Source organism: Athene noctua, chromosome Z (genome assembly GCF_965140245.1).
Source record: "Athene noctua chromosome Z, bAthNoc1.hap1.1, whole genome shotgun sequence".
In the NCBI taxonomy this organism is placed as follows: domain Eukaryota; kingdom Metazoa; phylum Chordata; class Aves; order Strigiformes; family Strigidae; genus Athene; species Athene noctua.
Window position 1 is genome coordinate 24,707,732 of NC_134077.1, and position 24,055 is coordinate 24,731,786.

Sequence of the window (24,055 nt, forward strand, 5' to 3'; positions counted from 1 at the left end):
AAAAAGAGCTGAAGGAGAAGTTGCATTTATGTGCTCAGACAGTTACAGGCTGTTTTCATTTCTCATAACTAAGAATATTTTTTTGTGTAACAGCACATTCTTTATACCTGTAATAATCCTAGTAATGGTGTAATGACAGTCCCACTCTGTGTTGTTGCTGCTTAGACAACTTTTACAGTTTTTGATTGTATATTCTCTCTCTCAAAATGACTCTGCTATGGTTGATTTTGCAACAGGCTCTGTAAAAGAGATCTGTAAAAATATGGTAAACAGATATGACAGATAAGAGCTATGAAAAAAATATGTATTAGACATGCATTATGTATAATAAAAGTATTCTACATGACCAGTGACTAGATAATCACATGTAAGTCTTAAGGTACTGCTGCATATTCGGTTAGGGCTAAGATATTCTGTACAGGTGATGGTTTGGAAGGGTTGCTGCCACTTTTGCTCTTGGAATAGTCTATACGTAAATCTTTCCCTGCAACCCTAGACAGGTTTAAAAACCACTGTTTTTACAACAAAGGATTCAGCTGGTAACAAGTGTTTGGCAGTGGGTTAAGGAACCACAACTCCAAAATGGCACAGCTAAGGTGCCTGAGCATTTCTCTGTGTCACCACATGAGGAGGCAGTAGCTCAGGGAGAAAGGTTGGATGCACAGCTGGAAGCAACAGCAGTTTAAACAGGACAAATCTGTCATTCTGCAAGATTTTACCACCCAGACTGAACATGAACTTGTAGTAGTACACCTCGAGAAGTGGAACCATAGCCATGTTTTCCCTGACTTTTGTAGGCCTCTTAGGCCTTCCTATGTCAGCCAAGCTAAACCTGTCCCAAGAGTGACAATGTTGTTTATAGTCACAGGAAAATTCAAGCTAGGAGTGACCTCAGGAAGTCTCACACCCTAAATGGCTCCCAATGCTATTAATGTTTTTTGTTAAAGGCTTCAATAGTTTTAATTTATTACAAATCCTATTTCTAATATTCTGATACTTAAACTGGGATATGTCATTTGTACTGCATTTGCTTTTTTTAGTGTGGCTGTATTAAGGCTGATTAATTAGATGTCTGATGTTAATTGTTTAAAGTTCAGGGGGTTTTTTTGTTATTTGCGATACCTTTGGGGCAAAATTCTTGCAAGGCTAACACAGTAGTTTAATTTCTTGTAGCATACAGGTACATTTTCAACTCATCAACAATGCAATATATATAAATCTGCAGTGGCTTATTGTCTGCATTCATACAGAATTTGCTTATTTTAAATCTTAAACTTAACATGCAATATGAGACACTTTACTAATAAGCCATACGAGACTGTCATTTTCAATTTTAAATATTCCTTTTTAGGCTAATGGATACAGCTTCATCAATATTGATCATGGACAAGCAGTATCTTTGCTAAAGACTTTTCAGAATGCAGTGGAACTCATCATTGTGCGCGAAGTTTCTTCATAAATACTGTGGACTGGGAGGAAAGACAGCAGGATTCATTGAAGGACATGGGAAACTGAATATTTTGCATATTTTTATACGGGAAAGGAACTTGAAAATAATTATGATCAAAATTTGTACAGGAAATACTGAACTTGTGGCTAAAGGGGTAAAAACCACTGTATAGAACATACAGGAAATCATTTTGGAAATGCATATGGTGAATAAACTTGTTTTTAAGCATTATAGCAATCTAAGGATCACTCCTCCAAGAACAAACCTGTGTTGGTTTTTTTGTACAGATGGTAGGTTTATTTTTGGATAATCCATACACATTACTAAACTTTGTGTAAGATTTCACAAAGCCTTGGTTGTAGCCAGTAGGCAGATGGCAGGGCTGTCTGGCCTGTAGCTATTTATTGCCTTTATTTTTATTCACCAGATATTAATGTGTTATGCTGAAACCACTTCTGTAGATATGGACAGGAGATACAAAATGTTGGCTTTGCTATGTGCACATTGTATAGATGAATGGGTAGATGGAAGGTGGTGCTGGTTGAACAGAATAAAGGTCAGGAGAAAAAAATATCTGCTATCTAAATCTGGAATCAGGAAAGAAGAAAAAGTGTTTAGTTCTGGAGTGTACGTCTACCAATAGAAAATGCAATAAAAGTTTATGGTGTTTTTTTAGGAAGACTGTAACTACAAATTTGTGATACTCTACAGGATTTGTTCTTAATGTAGTCATTGAATATTCTTTTGCCACATGTGAGTCATGTTTAGTTGGGTTTTCTTGCATACATAATTTTTTCAATTGTACTGTGGAAATGTGCCCAGAGGTTTTTCTCTGCCATGGAAATCCCCAATTTTGTGCAAACGGTGATACTTTTATCTTTATAAAAAGTACTTCATTTTAACCTTACAGATTTTAAAAAAAGAAACTGAAATGGCCAGTTTTTAAGGTTGTTGCCTGTAACATGTATTTAAACACACACAAAGTGTGCAGGAAGGGTTGTGAAAGACACCATGATTTTGTTGGCCTTTGCATTGCCTTGTTAATCAAAAAGGAAACCATACACATATGGAGCTAGGTAACCAAAGCAAGTTTGTGAAACTTTGAACAGTGATGAAGAATTGCTGTGGTGAGATGGGGAGCAAAGGGAGGGTGTACTAACAACCCACCAGTTCATAATGATGTTTCTTAAAGGGCTGTTCCTACAGGTAACATTAAATGTGAACTAGACACTTCAGAGTCATTAAAGGGTTTCTAACTATATTAATGTAATAGTGATTTACCACAGGCTGCCTTTGTTCCTTATTACTGTATAAAATATTCAATTATGCTTTTATTAATTTTACCAGAAACATTAACTTTATTTTTCTCTTTCAGCTTTGTAATTGAATATAGACTGCATAATCTGCAGTGATAATTAATACATGGTTGTTACGGACCAGGGAAAAGTGCCATAGAAGACCAATAACTGTTCTTAATCAAGGCTAATGATTAGCCTTTCATTGTAGCAATATTCAGTTATTGCAGTTCATTTTTAATTACATGTAAGTTGGTAGTTTGAGACAGGTATAAGTTGCTTTTTTCAACCCATGTGTACAAAAGTAATTGCTTTTAATAAAGCTAGCAAAACCACCAGCCTCCTTTAGTTTTGAGACAATGATCTAGAGAGGGGAATTATACATAGCTAGCAGTAATAAACAGGCAGTACTTACATACTTTTTCAGTAAGTGAACTCCAATATTATTGCACTTCTTTCAAAGATGTTAACTATTGCTTATTTTACTGTGTATAGTTCTAATAATTTTAACTGAAACCCTTTAACAACTCTCCTTGTATATTTTCTTTTTAGTTGATTTTCAGTAATATTTACCTAGAAAATTATTTTTTTTGATATATTAGCAAAGTGTGCTGTATTTTGATAAAATTCACCTATTTTCTGTGTGCTGTTAATCTTCAAAGGAAAGAGTGAGAAACATAGCTATATAATGGAAGGCTTCAGTGTTCCCTTTTCAAGATTCATTTTGTTGTTGTTTAGTTTCTATTTTTTTATTGAAAATGCAAAATGTTCACGTCACATGTTCATTACTTTGAGTCATGTTATTTTTATCACACACTGCCTTTTAAAGGGAATGCATACAAACAAGTCCTTAATTACCTTGGTCTTCTGCATAACCCGTATCTTCGGGAAGGGAAAAGTCCAAAAAGCAGAACTGATTCTTTACTGATCTCGGACTGGCTTTGTATACATTTTGCAGTACATTTAAATATATCACTGAGGAATTATACTGTATTGTATTTTGCTTTAATGGTAACATGTTTTAAATGTTGTTGTGTCACTTAATTTTCAGATTTATGTATCACAGGAAAATTCTACCAAAAAATGTTTGTCTGTGGTAGAACTGCAGAAGTAGAGACTATAGCAAGAAGTGTAGTACTTCTTGTGGAAATACTTGGCCAAAGCTTGTCTTCAGTAAATTAGCAAATTAACCATCTAATAAAACATGGATTATGCTGATTTTACTCAGTAGATGTTGGATTTTTCCGTGGATTGAAATGTGTTTGTTTCTTCAGTGTCTGTGTGCAATGGTAAACACATGACAAACTAGATGACTTTGAAAAGAGTGGGAGAAAGATGTCTCCTGCACTAGTCCAGCCAAGATTCAGCAGGAGAGACAATATCGGCACTTTTCATTTTGAATGCATCTTAAACTACATTTTGAATAGAACAAAATCCATCAGCACCCTAAATTACTTAGCATGGCAATGAATTGATGCAAACTGTTAATTCTTTCTGTTAATAGTTCATTAAAGAATCAGTTCAACTGGTGTAATGAAAAGATGAAGTCTCCCACCTATTTATTATGTAAATATTTTTTAGTTTCTTTTGTGGACTGGAGTTTAAAAAATGTGTATATACTTGAAAGCATTCTATGAACACAAACATAGCAATAAGCAACACACAGAATCAAACCTTTATGATTATTTTATTTAGAAATATACCCATGTCAAACAGCTACAAAATGTTTTTGTTGATCAGCATTTATTCAACATTCCAAATTTTTGTATATAATTAGACTGTTTCTGAGGTAACACATGGAGAATAGATAATAAACTAATGCTCTTTAAAGCTGTGTGTAATGGACTTATTTAAGTTCTAGGAAATTCTCCATATCACTATTGTATTCTTCTTTAGTTTCTATAGACCTTAGTGCTCTATCAATACACAGTAGTAAAGTCTTATTTGTGTTTCTGACTGTGCATCTCAGTGCCCAGGGGCCTGCTCTAGGTGGTTTCATTGCAAGACCGGGTTATTCACAAAGAAATACTTCTGTGAATAACCCGGTCTTGTGATGAAATCAGCCAAGGACAGCTAGTGGCTTCTCTACTAAAGAGATGAGTGGTCTTTATCTGATTCAAACGAACTAGTTTCAATAGCAGAAAGGGGGTGACTAAGTCAAGGAGCAGGATTAAAATGAAGAGTGTCTTGAGAGTGCTCTGGTGAGATGTACAAGTTTTATGTGGCAAAGAAGTAGGCGCAGAATTTCACAGGAGAGGTAAATGCAGGTTTACATCCAGTTTTCTGGAAACCACCTGGCTATGTAGTAACACAAACTGTTTAGTGTTGTGGTGTTTTTTTTTTTTTCTTGTATATGTGGATCTGGCGTATCAATGTCACTTTACTACTTGACTTCCTATACACAGAAAACTCATCCTAACTATAACAGGTTACAGTCCTGATGACCCTGGACTATTGGGCCCCTCCCTATTTAAGGTCTTCTGTATCTGCTCCCTGCTTGGACTTAGGCATTTCTTCCCCCTTCATTTTTACCCTGTGAGTTCTCTTTTTGAAGACATTTAGCTTGCTGTCTCTTCTGCCTTTTATTCATCAGACTTCAAATTTATTCCTTCCCATTTCACAGATATTTGTTAGGTAAGCCTCATTCCTGTGCAACTGAGCCTTTAGTCTCTTTATTTTGTAACTCAACAGCTTGCTTTTTCATTAAGCGCCTGAGAATGCTGGGTTCAACTTGTGCTTTTCTGAGTGGAGGCAGAGTGTATTTTTGGTGTGTTACTTCTGTTGCCTTGGATTAAATTCAATTTTGGAATGTGTCCAGAAGATTCTCTTGCGGCATTGATGAGAATACCCTGAAACTGGGGCTCCGCTACACCAGGTGTTGCAATTATAAGATTGCCCCCATCTGAAAGAGTTGTTATATGTAGAACCGAAGTAGCTAAAGTAAGAGAAGTGAAAACTTCTGTTTAAGATCATACACTGCTCAACTGAAGTCAAAAGAAAAAGCCTCAGACCTAATGACTTTCAGTTCAGTATTGCTTATGCAATATGCTACCTATAGTCCTGCAGCTTTGATGAATTCTTGGCTGAAGTGTATAAAATTTGGCTAGAAATTGATTATTTGCTATAGGGTCTGAATTAATCTTGGCCAGTTTTATGGGATTCTGTGATTTCTCACAGTCTCTGTAATTGGAGCCATGTTTTGTCATGAATAAGGACACTATTTCAGTAAGTTTTCCTTATGACATGTATTATAAAACAAAACAAAAAGATCAAACAACAGAAGAAATATCTTTCTCAAAATCTTCCTTATTCAATTTTTACTACTCAGCTGGGTATAGCTGATTTCAGGAAACTTTTTTCAAGTTACAGCATCAAATAATTTCTGCTCTTCTGCCATCAAGAATTATCTTTCCCAGAGGCCCACTTGAATAAGTTGGTTTAAATAATTTTTTAAACCCTTGCAGTAGATAATTTGTTTTGAATGAGCTTACACAGAAAATTAAAGAACTGCTGGAGCACTCTGTGTAGTTCTCATTTAAAAAGACAAAACTGCATCTGCCCTCTGAAAATAAATATTGGAACATGTGTTCCAACCAGGACAAGTATACTTTCTGAAATAAAACTTTCCTCTCAATAAGGAAGCTAGAAACTATTTTAGAAGATCATTGGGCTTCCTCATGAATGGCTGATACTGCATCTAAAAAAAGGCTATCATTAGTTACAGGTTTTGGTTCTTTCTTTGGAAAACCGCTAGTCTAAGAACCTATCCTGTAAAATGAAAAAGACAAATCATGATTACAGTAACTGATCTAATTTAGATAGCTCAATGTAACTTATGTATTCTTCTTTTGCTCTTTGAATTAAGTTTGGACCTACAGTTCCTTGTTCCTTGAATAATTTTTCTGCAAGAATTGCTCTACCTGTGATAGGACTGTATCAAATAATGCTTTCCCCAAGTGTTTCTGTGTTATGGAAGAATCTCAGATCACACAAGTGCTCTGTTTCTGGGTTTTTTAGGGGCTTTTTGGTGTTTTTTTCAGTCTTCACAGCAGGATAAGCCTTTAAGTTTCTAAACTGCCTTCAACACAAGATACTTTGAAGAATTGGCTAATGCTAAATGAAGGTCGGGTTCTGCCTTGCAACTTGGATTTGAAAGTAAGCATCCAAAAAGAAAACCTTACTCTATGCCATGGCAGGTCATTTTGGAAAAAAATTGCGTTTGTCTTTACTTGCTCCACAGAATTGTATGTTAAATGACATCTTGTATATTCTCATTCCATTTGAGATTTAAGAGTATGTTCACATTTATCAGGCATGAATGAACCTAATGTGCTGTTCCACTGAAGCATGGACGCATACTTATCACAGTAGAGGTCACTTAGGTAGTTCTTCCTTAGTCTATATAACAGTGAAGGTTCTTCAGGAATTTATAATTTTATACTTGAACTGACAGTTGCTAAATGTTTCAGTTTCACTAAGCAGAATGATTGCCGATATACGGAAGTATTACTGCAACCAGCTGGTAGAAGCATTATGTCTACGAGGCAGTTGCTTCTTGGCTTGGGAACCCACTGGTTTTTATGTTCTTATTCATCCACAAGTAAGCAATAAACACATGATTTAATTGTCTGTGACGCTACTTCATCTGATTCTTCTTACAATTCTGAAGATTATGAAGACTAAAAAAAACTAGTGATGACTCTTGTCAGGGAGAGGAAGCTTTTATAATGACGATCTAAGAAAAAAAGCCAGTGGAAACTGATAAAAATTTCATATCACATTTCCAGTCATATTGCTTTGTAGTTTATTTTTATTTAACAAATTAAGCTTTCTATAGCTATCCATGCTCTTTATTCTGTAGCCAGGGCTTTCAGGTTACCCAGGGGAGGTGCAGTTTCTATACAAACATGTTTCAATAGTGAAAATATTTTTAATTTCTAGACTACACATTTTTGAAAGAGATATTACTTAACTATGTGAATCTCAAGAGTTACTACATCCCCACCACCACTTAGTAAGGTGGATTCCACCTCTCCAAGCATTCACTCATGCTCAAAGAGGGTCCCATGGTGAAAGAAACCAAAACTGTGTTGTTGACCCCAGCTCTGCACCAAATTGTTGATGGTCTGTACTGTGGAGGTTTGAACTCAGAGGGCAGCCAGACGCCACGTGGCCGGCTGTTCACCTCCCCTTCCCCCCTCTGGTAAGATAGGGAAGGGACAAAAGAAGAGAATTCGTGGGTTCAATAAAAAGAAATAATTTACTAAATATAACAAGAGTAACAATAGTGAGTTCAAAAAGAAAATGGGTAAAATGCAGCAGTGGCTTACTGAACGCAGTAGCCGCCCCCCACAGCAACACCAGCCGACAGGGCAGACCGCAGCCCCTGAGAGCGACCCACGGGGCATGACATCACATGGTATGAAATACTCCAGTGAAAATTAACTCCGTCCTGGTCGAAACCAGGACAAGTAACCATCTTCTCCTCCTCATGACCTCTCCCCTCATGAGCAGGACCGAGGAGAAGAACACCTGGGACCCCTGACTATTCTGCTGCCAGAGACTGGGGGTGATCCTCTCCTGGTTGCCCCTGGAATTATCGCTGGTGCCAACGTGGGAGAACAGCAGGGGGTTATAGACAGAGTGTTGGGCAAACTTTGGCAGTCTCTCCTCTTTGATCAATCCTTGATCAAAGCCCCCTTGATTTGAGCTCAAAATCCTTGATTTGAGCCCCCTGCAAGCAGCAAACTTCTCTAGCCACTTGATCAGGTCTGCAACGGGTGTGTCTGTGCCCTGCAGCAGGGAGCTGCCCACTGCCAGGTGGTCTGGTGTGGCTCAGGGTCAGTCTGTCCAGATGCTTTGTTTGAAAGCACCCTCAGCTTTGAGGCCGGTGAAGCTCAGGCGGAGCAAGAGCGTTAGCCAGAAGACACCAGCTTCCAGCCATTGTCTTCTGCTGATATTCCCCTTGAGGTTCTGCTAGTGACAGACTGCCCGGGTCGGCACTCTGGTGGGGGTGGAGGGCTCTTGAAGCTGTGGGGTCTCTGAGGAGATCCTGTCCCTCTCCGATGCTGTGCAGCCTGTGGCCTTCCATAATTCCTCTGCTTAGCAGCACAGCTCTCCTAACAGCAGAGCACCTCCTGCAGGAAAGGTCCAGGAGAGGCCACAGGCACCCCCTCTGACACACTAAGCTCTGACCCAGGTCTCTCCCTGGCTAAACGGGTGGGAGCATCACCCTCCCGAAGCAGGGGCAGCTGTAACAAAGGCTGCAGGCACCCTGCCTCGAAGGCTGCTGAGTGTGATGGACGGTACACTGTTCGTTCATCAAAATCAGCGAAAAGACAATGGAAAGGTGAACTGTCATATGAACTATTGCACATTATATAGAACTAACAAACATGATAGAATGATATTGTGTAAAAGAGTGAAAGAAAGGGGGAGGGGGGGCAACAAGAGAGAGAAGTGTCTGTACTTTATAAAGCATGAACAAGGACGTCCATAAATCTCCTTACTCAAGACCGGTAACGAGCCTAGACTGATAAGAGCACTGCAAGCTTGTAAAATCATCACATTCCAGGCGAAGGGTGAAAAGTACACTGTGAGGAGGACCTACGGCCTTCCTCCCAAAGACCACCGCCCATGATTTGAAGACCCTGGCCCGTAATTTTCAGCAGCATCTGCGCAAGCGTAAAGGACTGATAAGCTAATTACCATACGAAGCGGGAGTAGGCGGGTTTAGGTAATGTATATGTATAGGCGTATAATGAATATACAATGCTTTGTAGTATAAAATTAAGACAAAATACCTTAAGAGCAGTGGGCCGTTGTTGGAGCAGGAGACTCTCCGGCTGCCCAGCGCTGTTTTGCTTGTTGCCGCTTGCTAAATAAAGAAATTGGAAACTCTGACTCAGCCAATTTTAGGAAGCCAGTTTATAACACTGACCATGCTCGCTAGAAGGTGCCAGAGCTTCCCCAGGCCCGCAACCCTGTGGCTTCCCTTGCATTGTACCTGGCAGCAACAAGTACTCTCAAGTTTCTTAGAGGATTCCCAGGAGTCCCCCTCTTCTACCACGTTCCAGGAGCCTCATTTCAAGCACGGCGTTACTCCTTCTTGCAGTTCAGCCCCTATTATTCTATGTCGCACTGCCCGATTTCCAGCTCTCTCCCTTCTTGTGTTTGCTTCTCCTGATACTGTCACAAGAACATGACTGCAGTTCAAAATACTGCTTTGTATTAAGGATAAGAATTAAGTATAGAAAAATAAGTAGCTATTTGGCCTAAAGGAAGAGATAACATGAAATAAAAAATACAACCTACATATTTTAGACTGCATCAGAAATAATCTGCACAGGGTTTTGTGCATTTCAAAAGTAGGTTGCAATTATCCCACTTAAGGGAAAAATCTATTAAGTATCTATGGATAAATGTTACTGAACTGTGAAATACTCAGTTAACATGTAGCTTGTAATGGCTGAATGAGGATACTTTCAGCCACCCACATCTGTATGAACACCTGATTAAAAGTTTTACAGATGTAATAAGAAGGTGCGAGAGAACAAGTATGTGGCTCCACTGGCAAGGTTCCCAAAATGAACAGTTTCCCATGAAAGATCATATTGCTGAAATGATATAGCTTTTCTGCATGGCCTGAACTTTTGAACATTTGGAAATAAATTTCTAATTACAGTACTCTGCAACATCTATTTTTGCAGCTGCATAACACAAAGGGGAATATGGCTCTGCACTGCGTGCATTTCATGAAGCATTGTTGGACATTACAAATTGATGAACTGTTTATGTTTCAGTATTGTCTAAATTAATGAAAAAACTGTGTTGGAATATTTGCTCTTGTTTTCCAGACATGTAAAAATACTGATTTGGACAAACTTCTCAACAACGGTCTCTTAATAGAGAAACTGGTAGCAGATGAAACAGATGATCTGCAGAGAAATTCTCATTCAATTGCTAATGTTGATGATTTGTGAAAGAAAATTCAGAGAAAAAAACCCGACAAACCAACAAAAAGGGGAAAAAGCTTTCTATCAAATTATAAGTATGCAATGGCAAAATACATGATTTGAAAGCATTGTGCTAAGGCTCCTAATGTCATGACATTTTAGCATATTTGACTGATTTTTGTTTGCAACAACTTTCACTCAGAATAGAATAATCAACAATTGGTTTTGAATATGGAGAAGGTATTTTTAATGAGAATGTTTCTGCCAGAAGTACTTCAGCTGAAAGCCATGGCTCTTCTACTGAGAAAGTGAGGTTTACTAATAAATACTGAAATAGATATTAACAGCTTGTTAGCTGACATAATACTCAGTTCTGGGAAAAAAGAAATAATCATGTAAAATTGTCTTATTTGCTAACTGTAATATGAAATGACTGATAAGGTTGCAATTGATGCATGCAAGGGTCAGAAACCATGCTGAAAAGCCTCCAAACTGATAAAACCTCTAAACATCTTTTTTTCTGCTGCATTTTAATTAAAAAATGCTATGAAAATACACTTGGTGATCTGAATAATGGGACTGACTCTGCAGTAAGTAACGTGGTTTTTTAATTGTAGATTGTAATTATTCTATTATAGTATTAATCATGATGCGCTTCTATTTTAAGACATCTTAAGATACCAAAACGTCTTAAGGTACCAAAAAGAATTTTCAACATTAGCACTTAGGGAACTTGATTAATTTTGCAATAATGTCTATTTTCACTTTCAAATAAAAGTTATAATGTTTATTTGCACTGAGTTACACTCTGGTATGTTTTCAAACTTCACAATTACAAAGGTTCTAATCCTTTTTATTGTCCGTGGAAGCCTATATTCTGGTGCCATGAAGGAAGCTGGGAACTAGAAATACTGAAAAAGAGTGACTGTGTCCAGAACTCCTTATCTTGTCGTGCAGCAGGATACACATGATTAGATTTTAAGTGTGCAAGTTACCATTATTCATACTTTTTTCTGTGTCTCAGATAATAAGGATTTAGTTGAATGACATGAGCAAAACTGGCATTGTTTTTCCAACTTAAGGCAAAAGAAGTATTCTCTGAAATACAGCGTAAGAGAGCAAATTAAAGCAGCCACTTCAGCTGTGACAATACCTGGATAATTGTCCTTCAAAACAATATCCCCACACTGAAAACTCACTGCTGCTGTGATTTTCTCAGTTCCAGGTGGTATTATCCAGCTGAAGATGATATTCTATGAACTCCAGTTTATCAAACCAATACATATGATGACAGCAATTCAACTATTGCACAAAAAAAGAAAATTTCATATTTAATGGGTAGACTGGAACTGTGTTTGCACCCCAGAGACATGAACCAAAATAGGCCCATTTCTGCAGTTTCTCCACTATATGTGAAATTATTTGGCTTTAGAGGAATGAAATTTTCGTGTCCTAAATGTATTTAAACTTCTTGCCCTGCTCCTACAAACTCTGGCTGGAAGGAAGAGGAAGTTCTTGCCAGTGAATTCCAGAATTTTCTGTCAAACTTGTTTGATCTATCTTGTTCGGATAGGTATCCTGCAGGTTTCAAAACAACTTCCCTTTATGCAGAGTTACATGCTGTGACTTACAGCAGGATGAACCTCATGGCAAAGTAAAAAGATGCGCTTTTTTTCTCAAGAAGTAGCAGGGACCTACATGAACAGTTTCAATAGTATGTCCTGCCAGAAAAATCGCAGGTAGAAGATCTCTCAGCAGACATTCAAATTAAAACAAACAAACAAACAAACAAACAAAAAACCAAACCAACAACAAAACAACAAAAAAACCCAAGCTGAACGTACATATTCACACATTAAAAGTATATCATAAAACTTTTAGTTTAATATAAACTTTAAAAATTGATTTGTAGAATTTTATACAGATTAAAAGAGGGATTTCTAGAAAACCCTTCTGAAGAAGAAATGCTGCTGTAATCCAAGTAATCCAAGTACTGTTACATTTCATAAGTGAATGAAGAAATGCTGCCCTGAAATGATAATTGGATACAGAATCTGTTCTCAGATCTCTCTTTTAACCTGCTCTGGTGCATTTTCCTAGTCTGTAAATGGTGGGAATAATCTCCTTTTGCTTGGAGATATGCACTTGCAGATTCAGAAATAAAAATAATATCTAGCTACTATTGGTTGTTAGCTAAATTCCTAATCTTATTTCAGAGTAAATTTTAAAAGAATTGAAATCTGAGAAAAGCTATTCCATCTTTGATTTAAGCAATTTTATGGGGAGAAGGCGAACTTCATTATGAAACACACTCATATAGCTGCTAATATGATTCTTATAACCGATACTGCTATGCTAAATAGCATAATCCTAACTTTTTTTCATGTGTTTGCCATAAAACAGAGAAAAAGCATACGCAGAGATCGCACAGCTGTTTCAGTCTACCCCTGCCATCCAGAGCATTATGTAGATGACTGCCATCCAGAGGCAGGAGGTTTGAAAGGGTTTCAACTATTTACACTGAGTATGTAGACTTCATCTACTAATCTCAATACAAGTAGGATTTTAAGACTTCTAGATCAAGTTTCGTCTGTGAAAAACAGCTACTACTAGAGAAATTTAATGACAGAAAAATATTTTAATTTTAAAGATATAAAATGTTCTCATACTTTGTGAAAGGTCTTGTTAAATGCATTTTGTATAATTTTTGAAATTACAGATATGGTGGATTAGGCATTACTTCACAGAATTAAGAGTTTCTTTTCTGCAAGATGTTTTTCTCTACTACACAACAGTCTTCTTAAAAAAGTTTTACTCCAAAATAAAATGTGCTGATATATCTGTAAATGTATGCGAAACATACATTTTTGTTTTCAGATTTCATGTTAATGACGTACTCTGATGAGAAACAGTTCATACTATCAGAACTGAGGTTTTGGCTGGGTGCAGAACTGGACAAGCATCTGTGTGAATTTATACATTGAGTAAAATTCCTGACTGGTTATGAGAGGCAGAAAAATATCTCAACCTGGAGCACCTGTCTGGGCAAAAAGTGAGAAAATAAAGAGTATTATCAGCAGTCAATCTGAACAAGCAGTCTACTGTGAATAGTAGTAGGAGGCCTGCATAGGAAGATTATGCCTCTTGATTAATTCACAAGAGAAGGAATATTAATGTTGTAAAAGATTCATTTGTTTCTTGTGCTGTGCATTGCCCATTTATGTAAAACACTGGAATTTTGGTTGTATGATAAGGCAAATGGTGTAAAGTTACTGTGTATGGAAATAAACCTATACCAATGTACTGGCTTTTAGTGGCATTCTAATACCACTTACGAAAGAACATTCATAAGAAAAACGCTTTATTTTTGTTTGAATCTCTTCACCAGATGGATACATGTCTATTTTAATCACTCTCATATACTGAAAGATTATAAATTAACCATCTTAAATAAATAAGTAGTATACTGAACACAGCTTGAATGCTTTAAGGAGAACTAAAGGTGCTAGTTACAGTTAAATGATGGCAGTATTTTAAACATTTGTTCAATTCACTCAAACTTTTCTCAAAGTTTCAATAAGGTGGCAGAAGTTCCCTAAATTCAAACTGTGTTATACAATCATCATTTTAATGTTTGGACATATTTTTCTTCCCTAAAAGGTTTTTTTTTATTTTGACTTCTGTGTATAATTGCACAATTATGAATGCCTGAATAAAAAATAAACAGAAGAGTGCGTTATTTAGCATCCTGCAAATGTATTGATGTGAGTTGATACGTAAATAGCTTACACTGAAACACCTCACCGTTTGACAAGCAAACTCGTCTGAGAAATGCCTATTGGAAGGAGTATCAGTCATACAGCCACCCTACCACCATATGGGTGGTTCTTCCCTGAACAATGTACCTATTAGTCTTTCTTCTATGTTTAATAGTGTTGAGTAAGTCAGGTGAGTAACAAGTATTACACCACCACATAAGGAGTAACTGGTGATTGAGAAAAATATGATGACAAGTGGAAAAAGCAGTTTGACATACAGGCAAATACTTCTGACGGATCTAAAAACTGAGATTAGCTGGGTTTGCTGACAGTGGTGCAGATTCATAGAGATCTTCATGTGTCCACAGAAGGTTTCTCAGGCAAAGTTTTTTGCAGACTATCTTAGAGTTGTGCTTAGGTTGGCAATGATATGCTTGATATTTTATAGGCTGCTTGGCCAATACGAAGTATTACTTTACATGACCTACTGAGCAATTCCAAACATTGTTTGCTACAACATCAACTGGGAAACTGGCAGCTAGGCCTTCCTTGCAGAAATGCTGTTTGTTCTTAATTGCATCTTGGTAGAAATTAAGCATTGTTCCCCTCTATTATAGAGGAACAAAAAACCAAAGACATTCTTCATGCTTGTTCTCCTATTTAAATTAGTCACACTAGTCTCACTTGTTAACCACATTCCATCACATCCTGTTTAATATAATTGTAAATGAGCAAAGCATTGCTGGTTCTCTCTAATCAAGTTTTGGCAATGACAGTAAGAATTAAAGTGTGTTAGATTCCCTCTCCTTGAAGAAGATAAGTGATTATGGAAACCATCAGTGAGTAATTCAAAGATCTTGTAATATATGTAAAAAATAATCAAAGAACAAACAATTACACCAACTGTAGACCAGCATTGAATACAGACATTCCAAGCAAGGTAGCAGTAGTGTAGCACTTTTAATTGATATTCAAAGACCTCCTACTAAAGAATATGTCTGTTATGATACAAAGTTAACAAAAGTATTCTTCCGAGCTTCCTATCAATTAAGAATGATTGAATAAGTGAACTCAGTTCAGGAAGGCACCTTTAATTCTCACAGAATCATGGAGTTCCTGAGATTGGAAGGGCCTTCTGGAGATCACCCAGCCCAACCCTAGAGCAGGTTACTCAGGCCAAGTTTTAAGTATCTCCAAGAACAGAGACGCCACAACTTCTCTGGGCAACCAGTTCCGGCAGTCAACCACGCTCACAGTAAAACAAAGGGGTCTTTGTCATGGTTAAACAAGATTTCCTGTATTTCAATTTGTGCCCCTTGCCTCTTGTCCTGTCACTGGACACCACTGAGAAGAGTTTGGGTGTCTTGTTTATGCTGTTCCATCTGATACTTACATTGATATGAAGCCTTCTGAGCTGGGGAGCCCAGCACTAGACACAGCATTCCAGGTGTGGCCTCACCAGTGCTGAGTAGAGAGCAAGTATCAGCTCCCTCAACCTGCTGGTTGGTGATGTTCTTGCTAATGCAGCCCACGGGGCTGTTGGCCTTCTTTGCAACAAGGGTGCATTGCTTGCCAATGTTAAACATCATTCCCAGGTCCTTTTCAGCCAGCCAGCTTTCCAGCCAGTTGGCCTCTGGCATGTACTGGTGCATGGGGTTATTTCTGTCCAGGTGCAGGACTTCACATTTCCCTTTGCTCAACATCATGAGATGCCTGTCAGTCCATCTCTCCAGTCTTTTGAGGTCCCTCTGCATGGCAGCATGTACGCTCTAAGGCATCAGTTGCTCCTCTGAATTCTGTATCATCTGTAAACCCGCTGAGGTTGCACTATGTCCCACTGTCCAGGTCATTAATGAAGATCAAATGGTGATATAACAGTACAGAACCCAATATTGACCCTAGGGTACATCACTCTTGACTCAATGCCAGTTGAATTTTGTGCCACTGATCCCAACACTTTCAGCAGGGCAGCTCTGCCAAATTCCAATACATCTGACTGCCCACTCATATAATCTGTACTTCATTGATTTGTCTATGAAGATGGGACACAGTCACAAAAGCCTTGCTGAAGTCAAGACAAATACTACTGGCTGCTCCCCCTCTTTCATGGAGCCAGTAATTTCATTGTAGATGGCTATCAGGCATAATTTTCTCTTCATAAATCCATGCTCACAACTTCTCATCCTTAACGTGTTTGAAAAAGGGTTCCAGGAGGATTTGCTGTCACTTACCCAAGGATCGAGGTGAGGCCGACTGGCCTGTAGTTTTACAGATGCTCCTTCTTGCCCATCTGGAATCTAGGTGTGACATTCACCTCCCCCAAACACTACAACCTTTCTAAGATAATTAGTGATGCTCTCACAGTGGCTTCATGGACTTCTGTGTGTACAGTTCGTTTAACCTGATTCTCCCCTTCCAAGTGTTATGTCTTCCTTGCTCCAGACTTTCTCACTGGTCTCAGGGGCTTGGGATTTCCAGAGGCAAGTTTTACCAGTGCCCCAGGAGTAGCTGACTCTGAAGTTGAATTCTGTTTTTCATAAATTGCTTAAAACTTAGAACTATTTGATTTTATATCAAATAGATGTGCTCTGTGGATAACATTCTTTTGGAAGTCTTTAAGGCTCCATTTAAAGAAGGCTTATGAATGTTTTCTAATACTTCTGTCTTTATCTTACCTCCTTTGATTTCCATTCTCTACCGCTGGAAGTGCAGCAAGCATCACACTTCACCTTTACTCTAAAGTAAAGATGATCACCATCTACTCTAAAGGTGCCTTCTTGTAAGGAAGAAGACTATTCTCCTGATCATCTGGAACCTGTTTTACTGTAACCTCCTTCTCAATTGCCAAGATTTTGCTACTGGCACTTGCAATTAACATTTCCCACTAAATTCTTTTTAAACCTTGTAGATAGATCAGGAAATACAGTCATAGACAAAAGGTTAATAGCTGCTTTTGTTTAAAGACGTTACTATTTTATGTGTAAGTAAAACAGAATTTAAGTTTCATGATCTCTGTAAGGGTAAGGTATTGCTGTTGTTTTTCAAAATCTAAAAAGAGGGAATGATACAGTCTTAGGGGAAGATTATTTTCTATACACAGGAAAAACTCAGCTGATGAATGAAACAGAAAATGTATGTTGTTTTAAGGGCAAGCAAATGCTTCATATTCTGAGATTTGCCCTGTACCTCTAAAAAAGCCACTTTTTGTTTTCAGAAAGGATGGACACACTATTGGCGATGCATGATTTATTATTTGCCTTCACAGTGTCTGAAAACTGTGCTCATCAGGGGACCCCTATGAACTGCGAAGTCCCACTCAGTCTAATTTCAGAAGCAACTTTGCAGGAAACAAAGAATTTTGACACAATAGTTGCTGAAAAATCAGTTCTCTTTGAAGCATGGTTTGCACCTGTTGGTGCACATTAAGAATATGAATTTTTAAGTAATAACTTTCCTCTTACAGAAAGCTGTTAACACATTTTTGAGAATTTAATGCAATGACTGTAAAGCTGTTCTCCCAAGCACTCCATCAGCTCTGGATAACTCTGCAATTGCAAAGGGATTTCTGAAATCATGGTTAAGAGCTTCAGGACTGGAGCTCAGTCAAAATCTACTGTGTGGATTGTCAGAAGACTGATGATGGGATCCCCAGCTGGGAAAAGCTGAAGGATTTCTGCACTGCAGGCATGGAATGCCTTGGTCTTTGCTAATTAACATGAAGCTGGTGAAGGGCCTGGAGAATAAATCCTATGACGAGCAATTGAAGGAGCTGGGACTGTTCAGTTTGAGGAGGAGAAGGCTGAGGGGAGACCTCATCACTCTCTACAACTACCTGAAAGGACATTGTAGAGAGGTTGGTGCTGGTCTCTTCTCACAGGTAATTTGTGATAAAACAAAAGGGAACGGCTTTAAACTGCAACAGGGGAGGTTCAGACTGGACATTAGGAAAAAATAGAAAGAGTGGTCAGACAGTGGAAGAGGCTGCCCAAGGAGGGGGTGGAGTCACCATCCCCAGATGTGTTTAAGGATCATTTAGACGAGATGCTGGGGGATGTGTTGTAGGGGAGAACTTTGTAGAGTCAGGCTGATGGTTGGACTCCATGATCCCAAGGGTCTTTTCCAACCTGAATCATTCTGTGATTCTGTGACATCATTGCTCATACAAGCAAGGTGGGTAAAAAGAAAGAATTTATTTACTGAATCTAAGTGCACCAATAAAGTCACTAAAAAGTATAAAAACAGATGAGCAAAATTGAAGAGAAGCTCCTAATGTATTAATCCATGTATTAATTCACTTAGGTCATAGCTAAAGTTTTCTCTTGGCCTACAGCAAACATAAGATGTTAATGCAGGTCTGTTAACCATGGATTAGAGAGATGATGTTTGGGCACTACTTGTACAGATTCCCCTTCTGCATGCCCACCCATTTTATTTAACTATTTTTCTCAATAGTTCTGTTTTTTATTACAGGAGAAGGTGTGGCTCTTAAATACTTTTAAATTTTGAAGTTTGGCTAAAACAGAGTAATTGTTTGTTTCTGGCATTATAATGGCAGCCTGTGTGAACCAAGGCTTTCAACATTGGGGTTTTGGGTTTGGGTGTTCTTTTGCTGTTCTTCTGAAATCAAATGTATTTATTTGTATTATTTTCCAAGCTAATTTTGTCCTGTGGCAGGGACTGGCAAGTGCAAAATCTAAACAGTGTTATGGTTTTGGGAAGCAGACCAGCAGCCCAGAATTTCATATGTACTATTAAAGGCTGTACCTGAAGGAGGGTATCCCAGTCAGTTCTGACGTCACAGAACCGTTCTATTTTCAAGTTTTACAGCTCATTTTTCTGGTACCCTCCACTGAGAGATACAAGTCAAATCAGTAAAAGCTTCTACACCTCTGTGAACAGTTTTTGGATGAGAAGTTCTAGTCAAAACACAGGAAATCTTTTATGTAATGTTCCTACAGCTAGAATAATCGTACCAGAGTTTAATTTTGCACAATATATAACTACAGATCTTGAATTTTCCAGTTAAACTTCTCTAAATTTTGGCTAATTATAAGCTACCAGGATGGCTGAAAGAAAGGATTTAATTTTGACCTTAAATCTTGTACTTTTGGAGTATAGATTCCATTTAGAAAAAGAATCTGAGTGCACCAATTATAATTTTGAAATAAGTACTGTCTGAAACATACACAGGCATTTTTAAACAAAATAAGTATCTGACAATTGCCTGGAATTACTTCAAATTCTGTAACATACTAAGCATCAATAAAGGAAGAACTACCCAGACTTACCTATGGAGATTCTGTTAAAAACAGAAAAAAATTCCCTTGCTCAGGGAAATATCATAAGTTTTCAATGTTTTTCAGCTCAGATAAACTTCAAAATCACTTCAGTCCCTTCTCAGTTCAGGTCTTGGGCATGGAAAGCCTTGAAACATAAAATATTAACGTATGAAAACTTGAATTTTTCAGTGCCAGCACGCACAGTTCTTTTACCACAGAAGACTTAATAGTGATCACCTGCACACATAGTGCTCGGTCTCATTTTCTCCAGTCAATTTAATTTTTAAAGAGAACTTGAACTGTAACTCCAGGTAAAATCAGATTAATTGGGATAAATTCCCAGTCAAGTTCTAACAAAACCATCAGCAACTTATCCCATTACAACCCTTCCCCGTTTAAGCATAGTTAGGGTGTTTTCAAGGGTGTACGCCCTAGGGTGATTAGACTACCACTTATTGAGCTTGGCTATCAAAAGCGCACTTAAATGGGAAATGTATATATTTTCTTCCATTTCTTGGGGGCATATTTTAACTCGCTGGCAGACCGTTCAGTGTGTTTCACGCCAACCCAACTAACGGACCCGCCCCTGCCCTGTTACAGGTGGGGCTTTGTACCTAGACACCGAGAAACCCTTCGCTGTGCCGGAGGGGAAGGAAAGCAGCCGGCGGTGCTGGGGCCGCGCTCGCGCGGGGACCGGCCGCAGCGTCCCGACGCGCGACGGCGCGATCCAACCGCCGCCGCGGCCCCGCCGGGGATGCGGGCGGCGCCCAGGCCGGCTCCTTCCTGCGGCCTCCCCGCAGGGCGCCGCGGCCCGGGAGGCCGGGCCGGGACGTGGCCGGTAACGGCTGAGCCGCGCGTGCGCCCCCGCGCTCCTTTCGAGGCGGGGCTGAGGCCGCGCGCTGGTCCCGCCCCGGCAACGGCGGCCCGGCCGGCTCCGGGGGCGGCGAGGATCCGACCCTGGCGGCCGAGCTGGGAGGGCGCCCGCCGGGGGCCGGTCTGCGCGGGGCGGGGGCGCCGGCTCTCCCGGGAGCCGCGGCCGGTGGGGCACGAGCGGCTGGCCGCCCGCACACTCCTCCAGGGAGCAGTCGAGAGTGCGGCTAGAGCGCCCGCGCGCCGGGACGCTCTGGCAGGCGCCGCGCGCTCCTCTCTGTCGTCGGGTCCGCCTCTCCGGCTGCGTGTGGCACCGCTGCGAGTGCGGCGGTCGTGTGGGCTCCACCATGATGAACAGCGGAGGAATCGGGGTGCCGCTGGGCTTCCCCTTGGGCCCCACGTCTGTTATCCAGGTCACGAACCTGTCCTCGGCGGTGACCAGTGAGCAGATGCGAACTCTTTTCGGCTTCCTGGGAGATATCGAGGAGCTGCGCCTCTATCCCCCGGAGTAAGTGGGGCCTGCGCCGGCCTCCGGAGCGATAGAGACTGGGGAGGAGGAAGAGGCCTAGAGGGGCCGGGAGAGCGGAGGGAGGGGGAGAGGCAGAAGGCCCCGATGTGCCATTTTGAGTGTGGGCAGCAGAGCTTCTCGCACGGGGAGGGGGTCACGTGGTGCCACCCCTTTGTATGGCAGGAATGGTAGAGGAAAGGCGCTTCGCCCGCATTTAAGATGGCGGCCCCGGACTGGAGGAGGCGACCAGCGGCGGCAGCTCCGGAGCGGCGGGTGTTCTCTTGTGGCGGCGGTCACGCCTGCCACCCCCGCGCGGTGCCGCCTCTGAGCCGCTGCCGCAGGCCTGCCGAAAAGTGTGCGCCCAGGCTGCCCCGACGCGCATCTCCGGCGCAAGTCTTTTTTTTTTTGCCCTTTTCCCTGAAAGACCCCTTTCTGTGGCTCACCTTTCTCTTCGCTCAGACTAAATGGAGGGGTGTCGGGCGAGAGAGCTGGCTGCTAGGCCACGCTGCCCGGGCGATGCGTGTCGGCGGGATTACCTTTTTTTTTTTTTTTTTTTTTTTTTTTTGTGTGTGTGTATGTTTGAAGGGCTCTGTTCCTCGATAAAGGCCTGCTCGAACAGAAGCCAAAATAGGTGTTCACGGACGGTGCTTGGCCCTGCCTTGTGCTCAGAAATGCCCCTGATAAGACGTGTGCAGTAAATGAAAGTTAATAACGGATACTACTCGTTTCTCTAAATTGTAGCTCTTCTCGTTATGTCAGGGCATGCGAGGCATGCACTCAGATGGGAGGTACCGAGGTTTGCAAAATTAACAATACTGTTACTCCCAAGCAGATGATCATCAAGAGAACAGAGAAGGAAAATAAATATTTTTTTCTTAACAAATCTGTTCTACTAGGACGTAGATGACAGACATGTCCTTTGAAACCATTTATCTTCTTCTTTCTCTTAAAGATTAAATAGAAATAGCAGAAAGGGGAGGGAGTCATTCACTTCCACATAGTTCAATTTTAATACAGAGATGTTCAGATGAATAAAATTTCGATTTTTAAAACTAAATATCAAAAAAGTTGGTATTTATCCATTTTTATATGTTTTCCCACTTTACATCTTGAGCAGGTTTGAAAGAGGACCATTCAGAAAAATCATATGTGATTTAATATGTATGTAAAGTATATGTAATAGGCACCCATTTGTGTAAAGATATGCTTAAAACAGCCTTACTGAGTTTTAATAGATTCACGATTATTTTTATACAGTTTTCTAGGGTTTGACTTTGGACTTGCTCCACACTTGTCTCTTAATACATGAGTTTTCTTCTGACTGAATATATTTAACTGTTGCTCTTACTCTTCACTGTTAATGTAACAGATTTTAAGGCAGATAAGATACTTTCTTGATGTTCATGTGCAAATAATGTTTGTGCCTCTGTATGAAATTTTGCCAGTGCGTATATACATAGACTGTTCCACACTAATTTGTAGTGTGACACCCTACCACTGACTTGAATTGACTCCATGTTGGGAGTGGAGAATTGCTGTGACTGTTTAACAAGAGCCTCTCAGTTTGCTATTTGCAAAACTTCCAGTGCTTACTGAGTTTTCTCAAGTGGGACTACACAGAGGCTATTAAGGAGGTTGGAAGGCAGCCTCCTACAAGCCCATGTGCAAAAGGTGTCAGAGAAACCACACTTGCATGATGATGCCAACATTTGAATATGCAAGAGCCTGAGAGGATAAACTGTGTTCCCTGCTCTGTAGAATATTCTATGAAACTTTTGTGTCTTTGTTGTGTGTTGGTTTTAACAGCCTAAAGTTACTTAAATTTAAATTTACAAAATGTGTTGTTAAAGAAAGTATTAATTTACTACCTTTCTGTTGGCTGTTTAAGCAGAGTTTTGTGAGAAGATGAAGTATGACTTCGTGTTCTCACAGTTCAGAACAAGCCTGAGACCAGTTTTCACAGATCACTTTAAGTTTGAAGTACAGTTGAAATCTGAAGCTGGTTTGCAGGGTGTGACAGGTCTTTTGCTTTGGGTATGTATGTACTCCAGTATGCCGACCACTCATACAGTTTAGAGCTGGTTTTTGGCGCACTAGGCCAGCGACAGCTGTAATCAGATTCTTGGTCCCAGTCATGCTTTTGTGTTATGCTTGTCACCCAGTTGAAGTCTGTGTTTCAGAGAAGGCTTCAAAATTACGTTTGTAGTGATAAGCCTTCAAAGGTGGCTCTTCTGAAGATTTAAATATTTAAAAGCTTTGAGCAGCAATTGGATTTTTGCACAAGTAGTTGTTTGAAAGCAGGAAGGCACAGACTGCCTCCATTAGGTGTTGAAAGCCCTGCTTCTGTAATACTATTTGCTTTTGGATGGTCTTGGAGGCTAGAACACACAAGTGTTTCTTAGACATTGTTAGATCCTGCAGTGACTGCAGTATATGTGGCCTTTGAGATAAAACACAGCCTTGTTTAAATGTGATCTGCACAATTATTCTGTAACATCTTATTTTGATAAGTTATTAATTTCTGTTATCTTCACCATCATCACCCTCCTGAGAACATCCGGGCCCTTAGAGGAATGTTTTGTAAACTTTTATTTTATTTTTGTCAGTGTAGTTTTCTGAATAGGTCATTCATATGAAATGGGTTTGGTTGGTGGTTATTCTTTTGGGAGATGGATGTTACTGTCTCCCTACAAAGGGAAAGAAAAGTGGCAGAAACATCTGAATAATATTTAGATATTTATTTCCTTTTTGAGTTTTCTTGCTTTCCTAAAGAAACTAGATTACAGTAACCTTAAGAGATGTAGGAGTTGCTTTTTTGCCTCAGTCCTTTATAACCCTAGGAAGACTATGACTCAACCTCAATTCAGCCTTAGAAAATGTTAGCAGGAAAAAAATGGAACAAAAGGAATTAAACCAGAATAGGACTTTTATCTTTTAAGA

At 39.7% G+C, this 24,055-nt stretch overlaps 2 protein-coding genes across 7 annotated transcripts in view; both read left to right on the forward strand.

Moving 5' to 3' along the window:
• ERBIN (erbb2 interacting protein) overlaps positions 1 to 4,575 on the forward strand; it is a 127,618-nt gene extending 123,043 nt beyond the window's left edge. For all 3 annotated transcript variants that reach the window (XM_074931193.1, XM_074931192.1, XM_074931194.1), the window contains one exon: positions 1,352 to 4,575. In XM_074931193.1, coding sequence (XP_074787294.1) covers positions 1,352 to 1,459 — 108 coding nt within the window. In that variant the 3' untranslated portion in view covers positions 1,460 to 4,575. The remainder of the gene's footprint in view (positions 1 to 1,351) is intronic.
• A 16,087-nt stretch (positions 4,576 to 20,662) lies between these two features.
• SREK1 (splicing regulatory glutamic acid and lysine rich protein 1) overlaps positions 20,663 to 24,055 on the forward strand; it is a 35,735-nt gene continuing 32,342 nt past the window's right edge. For 2 of the 4 annotated variants that reach the window (XR_012635591.1, XM_074932529.1), the window contains exon 1: positions 20,667 to 21,115. Coding sequence is in view for 2 of the 4 variants with exons in the window: in XM_074932529.1 (XP_074788630.1) it covers positions 20,955 to 21,115 (161 nt within the window). In the remaining 2 variants the exon portion in view is untranslated. Of the gene's footprint in view, positions 21,116 to 24,055 lie in introns of all 4 variants that reach the window. The other 2 variants (XM_074932530.1, XM_074932532.1) reach the window with 2 other exon arrangements.